Genomic DNA, 17,675 nt, shown 5'->3' with positions numbered 1-17,675 from the left:
GCATGTCCGCAACCGGGTGCAGTCTTTGAAGGAAACAAAGGTGTCCATTTCACCAAAACAGGGAGACGTAACCAGGTAGGGGTCTGTCCTGCCCCGAGTCCTTAACAGTCTTTTAGTCCATCCTGGGTTACGCTCCACTAACTGTACAAAGGATTCCCGGTAAATCCACCAAGGACTCCTATAAATTACTAGAAACACATAATTATTTACAGGATATGGCCGCTCTCAGTCCTCGGCCAGTGGGGATAAGGATTGGCTGCTCACAGTCCTCAGCCTGGTAAGGGATAGGGGATGGCTGCTCACAGTCCTCAGCCTGGTAAGGGATAGGGACACACGGGGAACAATTCACTAATCCCAACGGGGACCATATTTTAATTAGCAGCAGTCCTTGTACCCTTACGGGTAACTATTTACAGCTCTTTATTCACGCTACTTCCCTTCAGTAGCTATGTCCTCTTTGTGCTCCCTCCTGAGGGTAGTCCTCAGACCCGTCCGGGTCCTCTTGGCTTTCCTCGTATTGGTAGTACTGCAGCTCCTCCTCGGTTAGCTGGGTTAGTATCTCTGCAACAGTCCTCCTCCCAGGTGGCCAGGACTTTACCTCCCTTTGGGCTGCCCCGGTTAATTGGGCCACCAGGATGCTCACTTTTTGCTCCTCTGTGAGGGGGTACACCTGGAAGAGGCTATCCAGCTTTTCTCTAAAGTCATGCAGGGTATGTGACTCCCCTGAGTACTGGGGTAGCCAGGCTGCCCCCGGGATATAGGGCATGGTGAAAGGCATGACCGCAACAGCGGTGGTGCTGGCGGGGGTTGAAGCGGTGAAGCTCTCCTCCGTATCCGACATCCTTCTCCCCCCTAGTGGACCGTGGCCTACCTTGCGATGATCCTCTTCCGTAGGCCGCGGCTCCGCAGTGGATCGTCAGGGTTGAGGACCTTCCGTCGCGCTCCTGTGACGTCAGCGTCTGCTGGGCTCCTTCCAGGACCTTACGCGACGTCTGGACGTGAGGCGGGGCTTCAGTTCTCGCGCGCTTTTGGAGTCCACGCCCCTCTTCTTCCCGCGCGGCGTCTTCAAGATGGCGTCCAACGGCGGGAAAACTCCACGGAAGGCGGGAAGAAGGCTGAAAATGGCGCCGGATGGCGGGAATCTTCATCGATGGCGGGAAGAAGGCTGAAGATGGCGCCGGATGGCGGGAATCTTCACCACTGGTAAGTTTGAACAGTCTTTTTCAGGCACGCAGTACCCGGTGGTTGCGGGCACGAAATCCTGCCGACTACGCCAAAAGTTGACGCGCCCCTGGGCCTGTGTCGCGCAGCGTTGCGCACGCGGGAGCTTACCCGGAGCCGGATCTGTTGAGGGTTGTAGTCTCGTGGTGGTGATCCGGTCCGTGCCCAGGGAGTCAAACTAAGTGGCAAGTCTATTAGCAGTAGATGTTGGATGACTACGCCACCCGTTGAATGCAGCTTTGGAGCTGCCGCTGCAGGGCAGACCGCTGAGGCCGGTGGAAGGATGGTGCAGCGGGGATGGTATAACCCCCAACAAGAGGGGTATGGCCTCAGGGCAGCCGACGTGGATGATGGGGGTAACAGGAACCACTCAGAGACGATGCGTGTAGTTCAGGGTCTTTACTGGTGACAAAGATAGACCCTCCCGGAGTACTTGCTAGCGATCGGGGCCTGGTCAGTCCTTGAGCAGATGGGATCTCCCCTGGCCAGGCGGAGTTGTAGGCCTTCCCAGCTAACTGTACTCTTCTGGCTACCTTGCTAGAGGCGGGTAAAAGTAGCCCACGTCCCTGAGTGTACCGTGTGGTGCTCACCCGTATGGCCGGTGACTCGGGGCCTTCTAATGGCTTCCGCTCCACGATGGCGGTGCTGGTCCCACGCGTGTGACCGTGCCTTCGGGTTTCTGGGCCAGAGGACCTGCAATCCCCTGCCGGTCGGTTTCTGCTGCTGGGTAAGGATTAGTCCCCACAGCCTCGGACTCCGGGTCCGGTGATAACTTCTCAGTCAGGGCGAGCTCTGCAGCTGCCAGCCCCTGACTCCTTGTAGCACTGCTCCCACAGAGCTCCTGTTGTTTCTTCCTATGCTGCTTCTCTTCTCTGTCTCTACTTCTGGCATGGCCCAGGAGCTGGGCCCAGCCGGAGCCACAGCTCCCTGTCAGCCCTCCTGGCTGAACTCTCCCCCTGAACCCTCTAACCCTGCCTCAGCCCCAGGTTTATATAGGGGAAGTTCTTCCCCTCCCAGGACTGGGCAGGAGGTGCGGCATGCATAGGATTCCTGACCAAGAGACCTCCCACCTGCTCTCAGACATAACACTGCTGTTACTGTGGAAACCAGACCCCTGGGGTGCCACACTGCCATTTTATAAGTTTTCCCACCTACAAAGAATGGAGAGGTCTGTAATTTTTATTGTAAGTACACTTTAACTGTGAGAAATTGCATTTTATTGCATGAAATACAGTTGAAACCAGAAGTTTACATACACTATATAAAAAGACACATATGCATGTTTTTCTCAATATCTGACATGAAATCAGAATAAACCTTTCCCTCTTTAGGTCAATTAGGATTACCATAATTTTTTTAGATTTGCCAAATGCCAGAATAATGAGAACGAGAGAAAATGGAAGAAAGCACAAGGTGACTGTCAATCTTCCACGGTCTGGGGCTCCATGCAAGATCTCGCCTTGTGGAGTAAGGATGATTCTGAGAAAGGTCAGGAATCAGCCCAGAACTACACGGGAGGACCTGGTCAATGACCTGAAGAGAGCTGGGACAAGTGTCTCAAACATTACCATTAGTAACACACTACGCCGTCATGGATTAAAATCCTGCAGAGCACGCAAGGTCCCCCTGCTCACGCCAGCACATGTCCAGGCCCGTTTGAAGTTCACCAATGACCATCTGGATGATCCAGAGAAGGCATGGGAGAAGGTCATGTAGTCAGATGAGACAAAAATAGAACTCACCGTGTTAGGAGTAAGAAGAAGGATGAGTACAACCCCAAGAACACCATTCCAACTGTGAAGCATGGTGGGAGAAACATCATTGGGGGTGCTTTTCTGCAAAGGGCACAGGACGACTGCACCGTATTGAAGGGAGAATGGATGGAGTCACATATCGCAAGATTTTGGTCAACAACCTCCTTCCCTCAGTAAAAGCATTGAAGATGGGTCGTGGCTGGGTTTTCTAGCAGGACAATGACCCAAAACACACAGTCTGTGCAACTAAGGAGTGGCTCCATAAGAAGCATTTCAAGGTCCTGTAGTGGTCTAGCTAGTCTAAACACAATAAAATAGAAAATCTTTGGAGGGAGCTTCAAACTCAATGTTGTCTAGAAACAGCCCCGAAACCTGAAAGATCTGGAGAAGATCTGTATGGACGAGTGGGCCAAAATCCCTGCTGCAGTGTGTGCAAACTTGGCCAAGAACTACAGGAAATGTCTGACCTCGGTAATTTCAAACAAAGATTTCTGTACAAAATATTAAGTTCTGTTTTTCTATTGTACCAAATACTTATTTCATGCAATAAAATGCAAATTAATTATGTAAAAATCATACAATGTGATTTTCTAGTTTTTTTTTTAAGATTCATTGTTGAAGTGTACCTACGATAAAAATTACAGACCTCTCCATGCTTGTCTGATTAATGCATACATGTTTAGGAGACGGGAAAGATACCGGTCTTATGGGTATGTCAGACTTAGGCCACAGCCTGACTATCAGTAGTCGGTCAGTATTCGGTCAGTATTTTTTCTCAGGAGTGGGAGCCAAAACCAGGAGTGGGTGATAAATGCAGAATTGGTGACTTGTTTCTATTAGACCTTTTCTCTGATTGTTCCTCACCTGGTTTTGACTCCCACTCCTGAGAAAAAATACTGACCGAATACTGACCAAATACTGATAGTGGGGTCGTGGCCTTACACGCGAAAAAGCACCGTTATCCCATTTAATTTTCCAAATGATACTTTTTGGAGTTCAAGAAATAAACTCTTAATTTATAAATATATACATAGTACACAAGAAAAAAATAATCTTTCTAAGGCTATGTGCCCACGATGCAGAAATGCTCCGGATTTTTCCTGAGCGTTTCTGCATCTCCCTGGCAGAAAAAACGCATGCAGATTGTACATGTGGATTGTACATGCAGATTGTACATGCGGATTGTACATGTGGATTGTACATGCGGATTGTACATGCGGATTGTACATGCGTTTTCCTGCCAGGGACATGCGGATGTGAAGCGTTCTTCACTTGCATTTCTGCATGCGGGTTGACAAGCGCTTTCCAAGCGATTTTAGCATCACTTGGAAAGTGCTTGTCAACTGGGTCACACTATATAAATCCATGCAACCGGCATGGATTTATATAGTGTGACCGAAAGAATGGTAAAAAATAAAAAATAAATCTATACTTACCTTCTGATGGCCCTCAGAGTCTTTATCCGATGCGTCTCGGCTTGCCGGCAGCTCGCGGTACACTAAAGGACCTGCCGACGTCAGCGGTCGCGTGACCCATCACATGACTAAATGACGTCACCACAGGTCCTTTTCAGACCATCACGAGTTGCCGGCAAGCCAGGACGCATCGCTAAGGACACCGGGGGCCATCAGAGGGTAAGTATAATATTTATTTTTTATTTTATTCTTTTTTTTACAGTTTCTATGGTACCCGGGTCTGGAGGAGTCTCCTCTTCTCCAAACCCCGTTACTATCCGCACACTGAACCGCATGATATCCGCATGTGCAGATGCAGTGATGAGGAATCCATGCGTTCCAATGAAAGTCAATGGCGGCGAAAACGACGCGTTTACGCAAAATAATTGGTAGTGCTGCGTTTTTTTCTGCAATGATAATCCGCAGCGGAAATTTCTACCAAGCGTTTTTTAAGCGTTTCTGCAGCGGAAGTGCCGCTGCGGTAACGCTTAAAAAATGCATAGTGGGCACACAGCCTAACATATCTTTTTAAGCTACATTACAACAATGAGTTTTTGGTGAGTTTTTGATGCTGCATATTTTTGAAAAAATGCAAGTAACCTATCTTACTTAATGGGTGCAGAAATGCTGCAGAAAATCTACAATATCAAAAACTCACAAAAAAGCTCATTGTGGGAACTTAGCCTTAAAGAAATCTGCTTCGTTCTCCTCCTGGACTGATTATTTATTCTCAAAAATTCTTAATTCATGCTTCAAATGTGTACTCAGTGAATATAGGCTTTCACACTACTCAGACAGGAGATGACGGTTGGTGCTCATAAATGTCTATAGAGAACTATAATTGATGTTTCAGTAGAACTTCCTACAGAATGTCTGTGTCTGCCTACAGCTCCTCCTTCCTCCATAGAATTTTAAAAGCACCAACTGTTATCTCCTATCTCAGTAATGTGATAATTTGTCTTCACTGAATACAGATTTTACCCATAAATTGAGAGTGAAAAATCAATCCAAGAGGAGAAAGACAAAAATTTCTCTGAAAAGATATATTACAAAGTTTCTTATTTTCTTGTGTACTATTGACTTATGAAATAAAAGTTAAAATGACGGTTACTTTTTAAGGATCCCATACAAGCTAAACTAAGTCAGTCTGAACCAGTCATTATCCTCAAGATCGGCTGTCTGGAGGCCTCTCGACTTTCTCCCGACAGATAATGTTGGTGGAGAGAAGGATGCGGCAAGTTGAATTTCACCAGCCAAACCTTTGTTCTCTTTGGAACTAAGATAGTAAGTGACATAAAGAACACAAAAGCGCTTAGCAGAGCGTTTCTATCTGTGGAGGATTTGTGAGAGATAGCTGTCAACTGAATGATGGTTTGGCTATCTAATGTGTATGCGGGGCTTTAGTCACTACTTGGTCTTTTACTGACAAATGCCATGGCTCTACTGGGCTAAAAGGAAAAGTAGGAAAAAGTGTAAAAAGTGAGGAGACAATCCATACAACAGTCTGCTTCTCTGCTTACTGAACCCAAGGAAATATGATTTGAGGAGAAATTGGGTTGGTATTAATTGTGGTTACCAATTTATTGCACATTATGTAATTAAAGGGATTGTCCAGGTCTACACTATGGATGACCAATTCCAAATGGAGACAGTACTGAAACAGTAAAGAACCGCCGCGTCCATGCTCTGAGTAAATCCAGTGGTGTTGCAGGACCTGCTAACAGCTGATTGTTGGGGTGCAGGGTTTCAGGCCCAACGATCTGACTTTAATGATCTAGTCTAAGGAATTTTTCATATGCCACCAGAATGCCTTCCAGATTCTCTCCAGAATGACTGCCACCAAGCTGCTTCCCTCAGTGTCTATCACAGAAATGCCTCCTAGAGAGCCTGCCACAGAGATGCCCCCAAAATGCCTGCAACAGTGATGACCCCAAGAGTGAGTGCCGCCCTTAGGGTATGTGCACACAATGTCTTTATAAGGCAGATTCCACCTGGAACCCGCCTGAAAAAGTGCTAAAAATTTGACAAAAAAAATGGACATATGCTCTGCAATGTCAAAACAACTTGCTGTGCATATTTTTTGTCTTTTGTAACTTTGTTTAACCACTTCAGGCTTTGAAAGCCCGGAAACAGCTAAATGAAATGACCGGTCCACTCTTCTGGTGGCTTCCGCTTGGAAGCCACTACTATGTGATATATGGAATTTTAAAAAAAAAATGCCGCCAGAAAAAGTTGATGCAAAAGACGTCTACATCAGGGTAGCCATCAGAAAAGACGTCTGAGGGAAGACGCTGCTGCATTTTCCTAAAGCGTCTTCTGTTTCAAAAATGTCTAAAATAAGTTTGCGCAAATAAAGCCCGGTAGAGTACGTGCCACAGAGAAGCTTTCTAGAGTGCATGCTACAAAGATGCCCCTAAAGTGCCAGCCAAAGAAGCCCTATCTCTGTTCTAAGTCTAATTTTTATGACTTTTTATCCACAGATTTTCTTCCACTACATCTTGTATATATATTTGCACTTGCATTTCCCTGATTGTGCAGTTGTGTTCAGTCAGAATCGGAGACGTATATGGTCTGTACACCCGGTGACCTCTGTGCCTTCAGAAATCTATATTTGGCCACTGAAGTTCCTGCAGACGTCTCATTCAATCAACGCTGTATGCTGGTTTAAAGGGAATGTAATCTTATATGTTATTTTTGCCTGGTTATCTTCTCCAATAATATCTCAAAATATATTCACTATCTAGATCCTTGGTTGCCAACCTGTAGCCCTAAAGCTTTTGTGAAACCATGATCATTCCCAAATAATATGGGCTCTGAGAAAGCATACTGAATGATGAAAGGTAAACAATGGTAAGTCTGAAAATCCACAAAAGAGCAACGTCAACGTGTATCTATAAGACTTATGCATATGGACAAACCCAACCGAGAGAAGAAAAGCATTAGCGTCTGTAACAAGGAGAAAACATGATCTGCTCTTCATCAGCCGGTGGAACGCTCTGTTTTGCTCTTACTGTGGAACAAGTGTTGCAGGCAGCCAAATATTTCCATTAAGAAAACTTCTGACAGAGACGTTAAAATAAATGGCATCACTTGTGCATGACCTAATACATCCCCGAATGTCCTTAGCTTCTCCAGAACTTGTATTAAAGTCCTGGAGAACACAAGTACAAATGTCCTTTATTTTAAAAAAAAAGGCTGCTTTCAAACACAGCACCACCCCTGATCCTCAGTGAATGGGATTGAACATCAATATCTCATAAAACCTGTGTGGACAGGTGTGGCGCTGTTTCTGGAAGAAAGCTGATTTTTTTTTTAATCCTAGACAACCACTTTAATGTGCATTATGTTTTTGGCAAGTTTACGGAAATCTTCTCTATCGATGTCCATCAACGTCTTCATACTAAGCGTCTACTTAACTACCAGACACATTCTACACATAGACTTCCTGATCTCCAATTACTTTGATTTTCAAGAGGATCTTGAGTGTCCACCTGTTTTTCTTTTTAGACTTTCCAGACTAAGGCTTCATCCATGCAACCAGGGGTGTAACTTGACGCGCCTGGCCCCAATGCAAAATCTGTAGCAGGGCCCACTTACCATGGCGCCCTAAGGGACCAGGACTCAAGAACTTCTAATAGCTTTGAACCCCCTCTAGCTACTTCCCTGTACATGACAGAACCTGTAGAGTTGTACTTGGAGACCTTTTGTACTGCTATTCAGTGTTCAGTGTGGTCTATCATAAAGAAGAATGATACCGCATTCAATGAAGCAAGTAATAGATTTCAATATCAATAAAAACCACTGAATACCTTCAGATAAAATTGGAGACACAGTATAGCCCCAAATGCACCATACAACTATTCGGAGACAGAAAACATTGGAGTATTCCTCTGAGGACTTTCAGATTTCTTATAGACGTTGCCATGTTTGATGGCAGCCTATAGCGCACAATGAACAAAAGTAGCAAAGCTCTCCTGTATTGGCAGTACTCCTAGTTTCACTAAATACAAAACTAATATGGGGCTGGGCACATTTTCATGGCCGTCAATATTTCTTCTGAGCCCTAAGTACACATTTTATAGTAGCCCAGTGGTTAGGTTAAGTTTGAATTCAACCAAAAGCAAAATTGTTTTTTTCAATGTTTAAATGGATCCTCTATGTACTATGGTTTCCTCCATCACTCAAAAATATACTGATGGGTTATTTTAGCATCATATGAAATTAGCCCTAGTGTATCTCAGAGATGGCGGCTGGTTCAAACGTCAAGCAGAAGACAACTCTATTTGGAGGTGACTTTTGAGTCAATTAATTACCACTGGGGGTTGTTTGCCAAATACCCTATTAGGTCTTATTGATCATGTGCCATGCATATACAATGATAGCAAAAAGGTTATGATGCAGTTAAGGCAGTGAACCCAGCCTATGGTCAGTGGCTCCATCAGGGCTTACATCCGAAACTCTGGAAAACAGGATTCAGGTGTATGCACAGATTGGTGGTAATGATGCAGATGGAGTACTTATGTTGACTATATCTATATGTTGACTATAACCCTGGACTCTGATCTCTCCTTCAAACCACACATCCAAACCCTCTCCACTTCCTGCCGACTCCAACTCAAAAATATCTCCCGGATCCGCATATTCCTCAGCAAAGACTCTGCAAAAACACTAGTACACGCCCTCATCACCTCCTGCCTCGACTACTGCAACCTCCTGCTCTGTGGCCTACCTTCTAACACTCTCGCACCCCTCCAATCTATCCTAAACTCTGATGCCTGACTAATGCACCTGTCCCACCGCTACTCCCCGGCCTCCCCCCCTGTGTTAATTCCTTCACTGGCTCCCCATTACCCAGAGACTCAAGTTCAGGACCCTAACCTTGGCATACAAAGCCATCCACAACCTGTCTCCTCCATACATCTGTGACCTAGTCTCCCGGTACTTACCTACACGCAAGCCTCTGATCCTCACAAGATCTCCTTCTCTACTCCCCTCTTATTTCCTCTTCCCACAATCACATACAAGATTTCTCCCGTGCATCCCCCCTACTCTGGAATTCTCTACCCCAACACATCAGACTCTCGTCTACTATGGAAACCTTCAAAAGGAACCTGACGATCCACCTCTTCCGACAAGCGTACAACCTGCAGTAACCACCGTTTCACCATACCGCTGCACTACCAGCTCTACCCTCACCTTCTGTATCCTCACCCATCCCTTGTAGATTGTGAGCCCTCGCAGACAGGATTCCCTCTCCTCCTGTACCAGTCGTTGACTTGTTTTGTTCAAGATTATTGTAAGTGTATTTGCTATGTATACCCCTGTTTTCACATGTAAAGCGCTATGGAATAAATGGCGCTATAATAATAAATAATAATAATATCTTGGAGCCCACATCATATACGTGGATACGGCAGAAGATGATGTCCAATAGAGCACACAATGACTCCGTCTGTATCATTACATTGTATCAATGGCTCTTTGAGTGCAAACATCCGTATCCAGTTATCCAGAGCTTCAGATGTAAGTCCTGATGGAACAACTGACCATAGGGTAAAACGCAACATGATCACAGCCTAAGGGTTGGATGTAGTTTAGAGAATGGAGCATGAGTATCATCTCTTTTGGTGGACCCTAAGAACTCCAGCATGCCACCTCCTACAAGGGATCATTTAATTATATATATACTGTTGACTAGTCTAACAAATTATCATATTATCATTCAGAAATGCTAATAACCAAGGTGGTACTATGATAAGTACATGGTGAGCATTTTAAATCTCAAGTATGATGGAACTGAAGATTGGTGGACCTCAAGGATGTTGAATCTCAAAAATGCTTGATTAAAAGTCATACAAGAAAACGAATGTATGGGGGAGAACATATGTATGTAGAGTCACAATTTAAATATCCAGTATAGCATTTTGTTCCCAAAACATGAACAAAAAGTTATATTTTCCATACCATCTTACCTGGATGCAGCAATCTCTGATTTCTGTCGAGCTATGGCAGCAGCTCTCTGTGCTCCTTCTATACTTCTGTCTACTTTCTGCCTGATCTTCGCGCTCTTTAGGGGGATCACTCTCTTCTTCATTCCTTTAATGAAAACATTATTCCTATACTTTCCTTCTTCTTTTGTGCCATCTGGAAAGGTGGTACAACCATAGCCGTGCCTCAGGTTGTCCAACCATTCTCCTTCATACTTCAGCCCGCTGGATCGCTCACTGATTCCAAAGCCAGATCTCTTGTCTTTCTTCCATTCACCCATGTAGTTTTCAGTGGTGGTGGCATCAATATCCGCCTCAACTGGTGGAAATTCTTCTGGTTCAGTCCCATCTCCAAAACTTACAGTAGACGTGGCATCACTAGCTCCAGAGCTCATACCGCTAACACTCTTCAAAAAACTCAGTTTACTTCTTTGAGATGAAAGTGATGTCTTAGAATCAGATTTTCTTAGCTTACCTAGCAAGGAACCTCTTCTGAAAAAACCTGTCTTTTGCGCCTTGAGGGCTTCAGCATCTGCATAGAGTGAAAGAGCGAAGCCACCTCTCGTGATGGTTGGAGACACTATATTATCTGGAGAAGTTGACATGGCATCATGCTGGGCCAATGTTCCATTGCTGTGTTCGCTGCGAAGGGAAGTCAGGGAGGTGCGCAAAGGATTTCGAACCACTGCAGCCATTCCATATGGGACACTCTGACGTACACCGTAGCCCTCTCTGATACCATTTCCAAACTGACCCTGGTAGGTTCCTGAAGACAGGAAGATAAAACAAAAAAAAAACAATCTTAACCTCTTTTTCCATTGAAATAGCTAAACTAAACTTATTAAAAAGGTCATCCACTTTTTGGGTTCTCTATACCTTCAGTCTATTAAGAGCCAGTTTAGTATAGGACATGAACTTGTATTTAACTTATTTTAGGTTTAAAGGGTTTTATCGTGATAGAACTTTGCTAGACTTCATTGGGTCAAACTATGAATGTATAATCTAGCCTCCAATGAATGAAGGGGTGATCCTCACGACACAGTACTTTATCACCCATATAGCTGTGTCCGGTGCTAGATCAGTCACAGCTCATTGCATGGGGCAGAGCTCCAGTACCAGACGCAGCCATAGAAACATAAGTTCACCTTTCTGATATTAAGACCTCCAGATCACATAGTTTTGACCTATCAATGTATCCTGGAAAATCCATTCACTGCCTTCTCAGATTTTAGCACAAAATCCAAGATGTTTATGTGCATTTTTTTTGTTTAAAACATTTACTATGATTGTAGTAGTAGTTATGGTAGTATAGTGTTAGGAGCAGAAGTAGTAGTATGGGAGACGTTGGTTTAGTGTTAGTATTAGTTGGGATGATAATAACAGTGGTACTAAAGTATTAGGAGCAGCAGTAGTATAGTAGCAGTACTCATGGTGAAAGCCGTGGTAGTATAGTATTAGGAGGAGTAGGTGTAGAGGTAGTAATAGTGATAGTATAGTGTTAGGAGGAGTCGGTGTAGTAGTAGTAGTAATAGTGGTAGTATAGTGTTAGGAGGAGTAGGTGTAGTAGTTGTAGTAACAGTGGTAATATAGTGTTAGAAGCAGGAGGAGGAGTAGAGTAGTAGTATAGTAGTGGTGGTAATAGTAGTACTTATGGTAGTATAGTATTAGAATCAGTAGTTATAGCAGGAATGGTAGTAATAATGGTAGTATAGTATTAGGAGCAGGAGTAGCAGTATAGGAGTAGTATAGTAGTGGTGGCGAATGTAGTAGTGGAAGTAGTTTTAAAAGTAATTATGATGGTGGGGGTGGAAGTAATAGCATTAGTATTAGGAGCTGTAGTAGTATAGAAGTAGCATTGGTGGTATTAGTAGTAGTGGTAGTATAGTAATAGGAGCAATAGTACTAGTGTAATGATTATGTAGTAGTGGTGGCAGTAGGGAAACTGGAAGTAGTGGTGGTAGTATAATATTAGAAGCAGTAGTAATATAGGAGTAGCAGTGGTGGTAGCAGTAGTAGTGTAGTAATATAGTAGTAATGGAGGTGGTGGTAGTGGTACCATTATTGTTGATGTTGGAAGTGGTACTGAAGGTTTTGTATTAGTAATAATAGTATAGTAGCAATGGTAACTCTAGTGGTAGTGGTGGTGGTACTAATGGTAGGATAGTATCAGAGTGTATTAGTAGTATTGTAGAAGTAGGGTACACTGAATTTTCGAATGACAACTGTATAATAATAATAGTTACCATTACAATTAATAATAATAATTCTCTCATATTTCCATTAACACTGGCATGCATTAATACACAATGGGCTATTCACAGCTTGTATCTGCAGTATGGTTATGGGACCAGCTCTATGAAATGGCTCCACTGACCATTGTTGAAGTCTTGCCAATTCGCATAAGCTCGGAGAACAATCCCTCCTTCATTACGCCTACGTATTATTCAAGCAGCCTTTCTTCAAAAATAACGCACCACTTATTCCTCAGCTATGGCATGACCACAATTGTATAGAGAATTTTTCTAACGTACATAAGGACCATTGTCCTAAATTTAGTTCTGGTCAGAAGTCCATCAGACACCAACATATTTCACTGGGGTGAAGGCATCCAAGAAACAGAAGTTGCAGATGACCATATTCATTGGATGGCGCTCTCCATATACTTAACATTACACAAATTATAAATATAAAGTGTCAGAACTATGCTCAGTACTCCAGACATATCATGTTCCCACACACCATACTGTAGCACATAGCAGTAGAAATAATATCTTACAGGACCCCCACTGTATAAAGCTGAACCAGCTCATTTCGGGTCAAATGATCCCCTGAATAGTCTGAGCAGTGATCTGATATTTCTGTTGACTGATTTTAAAGCTTAGAGTGAAATATCTCCTATTTATAAAAAGGAGTCATATTCACATTCATCATTGAATTATCTATATATTGGTTATATACTTTAGAGCAGGGGTCTCCAACCTGTAGTTCTGTAAGAGTCCTGCACCTACATATGCTGCAAGTAAAGTGCTAGAGAGGACAACTCTCCTCCATAGATGGTAGAGCAATGGGGGCACGTTGATGAAAATGAATCGAACTTCTGGAAGTATGGGTGTAGCTTTTTGGGGCGTTGAGGTTGCAGTTAGACCCGTTCCCTTGTGCCTGAGGTGGCTTAATGGTCCCTCCGCTGCGTAAGAGAATATGACATCTCAAAAGTCTGGGGAGGGGGCTGTAATAGATTTTGCATCTCGGACTGAGAGCTTCAAATTACACATCTGGCTGGTAGGTTGAGTCCATGTCCTTAGACATATTCTAGGATTCAATACCTGTTTGAAAGGCTGTATTGCCAATTACTAGTGGCATTTTGTTTGGCATCTGCATGTGTCGAAATATGATCAGACCAATCATTGGCGTAAAAACATTTAGTCACAAGTATAGCTGTTTGACTTTAGAGACTTCAGGAAGGTAGAGACTCCAGAGAGGTACTATTACTGTTCAGCATTTCTGTTCTACAGAATGTGCCTGATGTGGACCTGTAAAAAGAAGGAGTCTGACCCCAACTAATCTTGGGTCTGAGACCCTCCCCTCTTCCCCAATTACTATAGGTGGTAATTGTATGCCCCATTTCAATATGATCGCAGTCAGATGCTCTCATAGATACAGATGTCTGACTCTACCCTCTTCATTAACTTTGGCTTCTTTGAACAGGACTTTCCACATCAGTTTAATTTATCCTTAAAATATTTATGGTTTCCTGTGGCCTATTAGAGATGTCAGATTGGTATACCCATGATGTACCAACCATTTTCCATCCAGTCGGTTGGGTCCACCAGCACACGAGCAATGACCACTACTTGGAGAAAATCGCACATGTCTTCTGCTTGTACAGCTCCACTCTAAGGACTTCAACTAGATAAAAACTTTGAGCACACTTAGTTTCAACAACTTCATTGTAGTGCACATGCTTAGACCCAGGAGGGTAATCAATGAACTTTGGTAATGTTTATGGTAGACAACCGTTTGGATTTGTTTCAGATGCTGTTAACTTGCGTGAGTGAACTAAATTTTTTAAAATGTAGTCTAGTTCAACGGTCTCTAATCTGGGAAACTCCTATTTGCAACTGGTTGCAAGTGGTCATGTTTCACAACAGCTGGAGAGACACAGGATTGAGATGGCTGCTCTAAAGTACATGCAAACAGCACAGTTACAGGTAGGAGGTATACAAACTTCACACAAAATCACTTAGTCAAATACTGCTCCACAAGACGTCCAATATAAATTGTATACCACAACCCAGTAGAGTTAAAAGGGATGTCCACTGAAAACAAAATATCATCTAACTGCAGGATAGGTGATAATTTACTGATCGTTGGAGTTTGACTGCTGGGACCCACATTAATCAGCAGAACTAGGACTTTATATTTCCAATGGGGTACTTTTATAAAAAATGGAACGACAGGCTGGATGTTTGACCTCCGCTCCAATCATTCTCTATGGGGCTGCCAAAAAAGCGACTAAAGTGCTCGACAGGTCCATAGGGTATGAATTAGGTGATCGAGCATGAGCACTGCAACTTCATTCATTATGGGGCTGCCAAAAAAAACGAATGCAGTGCTCGGGAGGCCTATTGGGAATAATTAGGTATTTTAGCATGAGCCCTGTAGCTCCATTCTAACAGGGATAAAAGTGCCCCATTATGCCGATCGGTCATGATCCCAGTGGTCAAGCCCTCACCAATCAATAAGCTATCACTGGACTTATTTTCACGGGACAGAAACCTAAAGCTTTGCGTAATGGAATCTCATGGAAAGTATAAGTTATAAATAGTTTTATGTTTGGATAGCAAAATTCAGCCATGGAGCATATTATTACAAGCCTCATATAACAAGTATGATTTCTCAGTGGACACCATGCAATGTGTAATATACTTTTTATAAAGGTTATTGTCTTCTCCGTGGCTACACAGTAAGGTTTTGAAGTTTAGTCAACTTCAAGTGACTATTGAGTGATATCCCTAAACAATTGAAGATTCCCAAGGCTGATGGCCAACTGGCAAAGTGAAGTTGTTTGTCCATCCATTGCCCACTATAACCTCTGTCAGCTTATATGCCAAGTGTTGGACAAGTATGAATGACCAAGTGTGAATGACCATGTGTTCATAGACATTTAGCTAAAACATATATCAATATTTGATGGCTATTTGGAGATATAATGAGACAAAGAAACAAAGAAACATTACCAAATTTGTTTGCCAACAAAAAGGTTATTTTTTTTGGGAGCACTCATTTCCTATGTTTCTGTCCATTTATGTAATGCAGCATAAATATTTTTGGCGGGCAGGGGTCAAAGTGGAACCTATAGGCCACTTTCTTCAGCATAAATTCTTGTTTTTACTTTCTAAGCACGAAAAGGTTGAGAGCAATTCTCCAACTTCTGCAGTCGTCGGAAGGAAGTCGTTAGGTGGTCGTTGGCCGAATGAACGGTTGGCCGAGTGAACAATGGCCAACTGAAAGTAGTATTTGTAGCCATTAGTGTGCACGTCTGTCTACCTGTACTATGGAGGTTCTGTTGTCTCTTGGAGCTCACAATAGTCAGAATATCCCACAAATATATTTGGGATTTGCTGACCATCTAATATCTATGAAGGCTACCTGACCCTCAACCAAAGAAAATTGAACAGGTTGGATTTTACTTATTCACTCATTATTTCCCCTGAAATAAGTGGCCGTTGTGGTCTCCCAGACATCCATCCCATCCTTTTCCATAGGATTAGTACAGGCCATCACAGGTATAAACGTATTTGGATAAAATAACAGGAGAAATTTGTAATGGCTTAAACAAGGTGAAAACTCCTAATAGAACAAGGCTCACAGACATAACAGTACCCTCACCGTACACAGGACCAGACACAATGCTCTACGTTTGCTTAGTCACTTACTACACATTAGGTAGTATATTGCAATTAATACGAAAATCGGGATAATTAGAAAATACATTCCCTGGGATGTCCTGCTGAAATCTATAATCCAGCTCCCACCCCATTTACAGGTTATTCATCTTTAATCACTTACCTCCATCTGCATATGTTTCAGTACCATAGCCATCTTGTAGTCCACTCTGCCACGTTCCTTCATATTTGGCTCCACTGGTCATACTCTGACGGACTCCGTACCTTCCTTTAAATCCATGAGTCCATTCACCCTTGTACACCCAGTGTCCTTTGGTTTCAATACCTAAGCCATGTCTTTTTCCTTGCGACCAGTATCCTTCGTAGGTATTACCACTGGGCCAGGTGTAGATCCCTACCACCTCGAATCCATAATTCCAAGATCCAGAGTATTCTCCCTGGCCTTTTGGCCCTGTGCAGATACCATGACCATGGGCTTTCCCACCTTCCCACCCGCCACAGTAAGCTCCACCGTCGTCAAAGTCAAACCGACCGCCGCTCATTGTGCCTTCTGTGTCCAAAAATAAAAAAAATAAAATTAGTATTTTTTTTTTCTAAATGAAGAATTAAATTAACGCGAATCTAAATAATTTATCACCGTGGACGACATGAGATTAAAAATTCTCATAAACAGAGCACAGGATTCGGAGGGGTGTTACGAAGCCTTATAATAAAGCTTGTATGGGATAGCTGCTGGGAATCCTGTGCTAGTTCTCACGGTGTAGAGATGGGGAATCTGATTGGATATCTTCAGCCTGAGTTGTATCAAAGTTTGGAAAGGGTTAAATTGCCCAGCAGTCCGTCCATATCCTTGCATTATTTGGCACTTATTGATCATGATATCATGCCGGTGGTCCTGGATATGAACCCCCCTCCCCTTTCGCGGCAGACTCCCTCTTTCTGCCCAGGCAGGAGCAGGGCAGAGTCCCCGGCTCCCAGTGTGTGAGGACTGCAGATGAGTGAATGTTAGAACAGACCTAACAAGGCTATTGCATCCCAGCTGTTCCAAAAATAAACCCCAATCGCAGCTCTGCTCAATGGCTACTTCTCAGAGCAGAGCAGAACTAGTGGAGAACAGGGGCGGCCTGCTAAGAAAAGGAGGGGGACTTAAAATAGATCTGCTGGCTGATTGGGAATTTTTCATGCCGTGAGTGTATGTAACACTTGAGTGACACTGAAGAAGACTTTCTGGATCATAGTCTTAAGAGTGAATGACTACTAAATAAATAAATAATGAAATGCAATATTACAACATCCAAAAGAATTAAAAAGAGAATAATACAATATCCGTCATACAATACAAGATATATAAAA

General features: G+C 43.4%; 1 protein-coding gene across 1 annotated transcript in view; it reads right to left on the bottom strand.

Moving 5' to 3' along the window:
* JPH2 (junctophilin 2) overlaps positions 1-17,359 on the bottom strand; it is a 155,824-nt gene extending 138,465 nt beyond the window's left edge. The window contains exons 1-2 of the mRNA XM_073683073.1: positions 16,486-17,359; positions 10,402-11,182 (exon numbers count right to left, since the gene is read on the bottom strand). Coding sequence (XP_073539174.1) covers positions 10,402-11,182; positions 16,486-16,864 — 1,160 coding nt within the window. The 5' untranslated portion in view covers positions 16,865-17,359. The remainder of the gene's footprint in view (positions 1-10,401; positions 11,183-16,485) is intronic.
* Positions 17,360-17,675: the final 316 nt, after the last annotated feature.

Source organism: Phyllobates terribilis, unplaced genomic scaffold (genome assembly GCF_046119375.1).
Source record: "Phyllobates terribilis strain yellow unplaced genomic scaffold, ASM4611937v1 Scaffold_5__5_contigs__length_657084704, whole genome shotgun sequence".
Taxonomy (NCBI): domain Eukaryota; kingdom Metazoa; phylum Chordata; class Amphibia; order Anura; family Dendrobatidae; genus Phyllobates; species Phyllobates terribilis.
The sequence above is the reverse complement of the archived record's forward strand: the minus strand, read 5'-3'. Positions and strand labels throughout refer to the sequence as shown.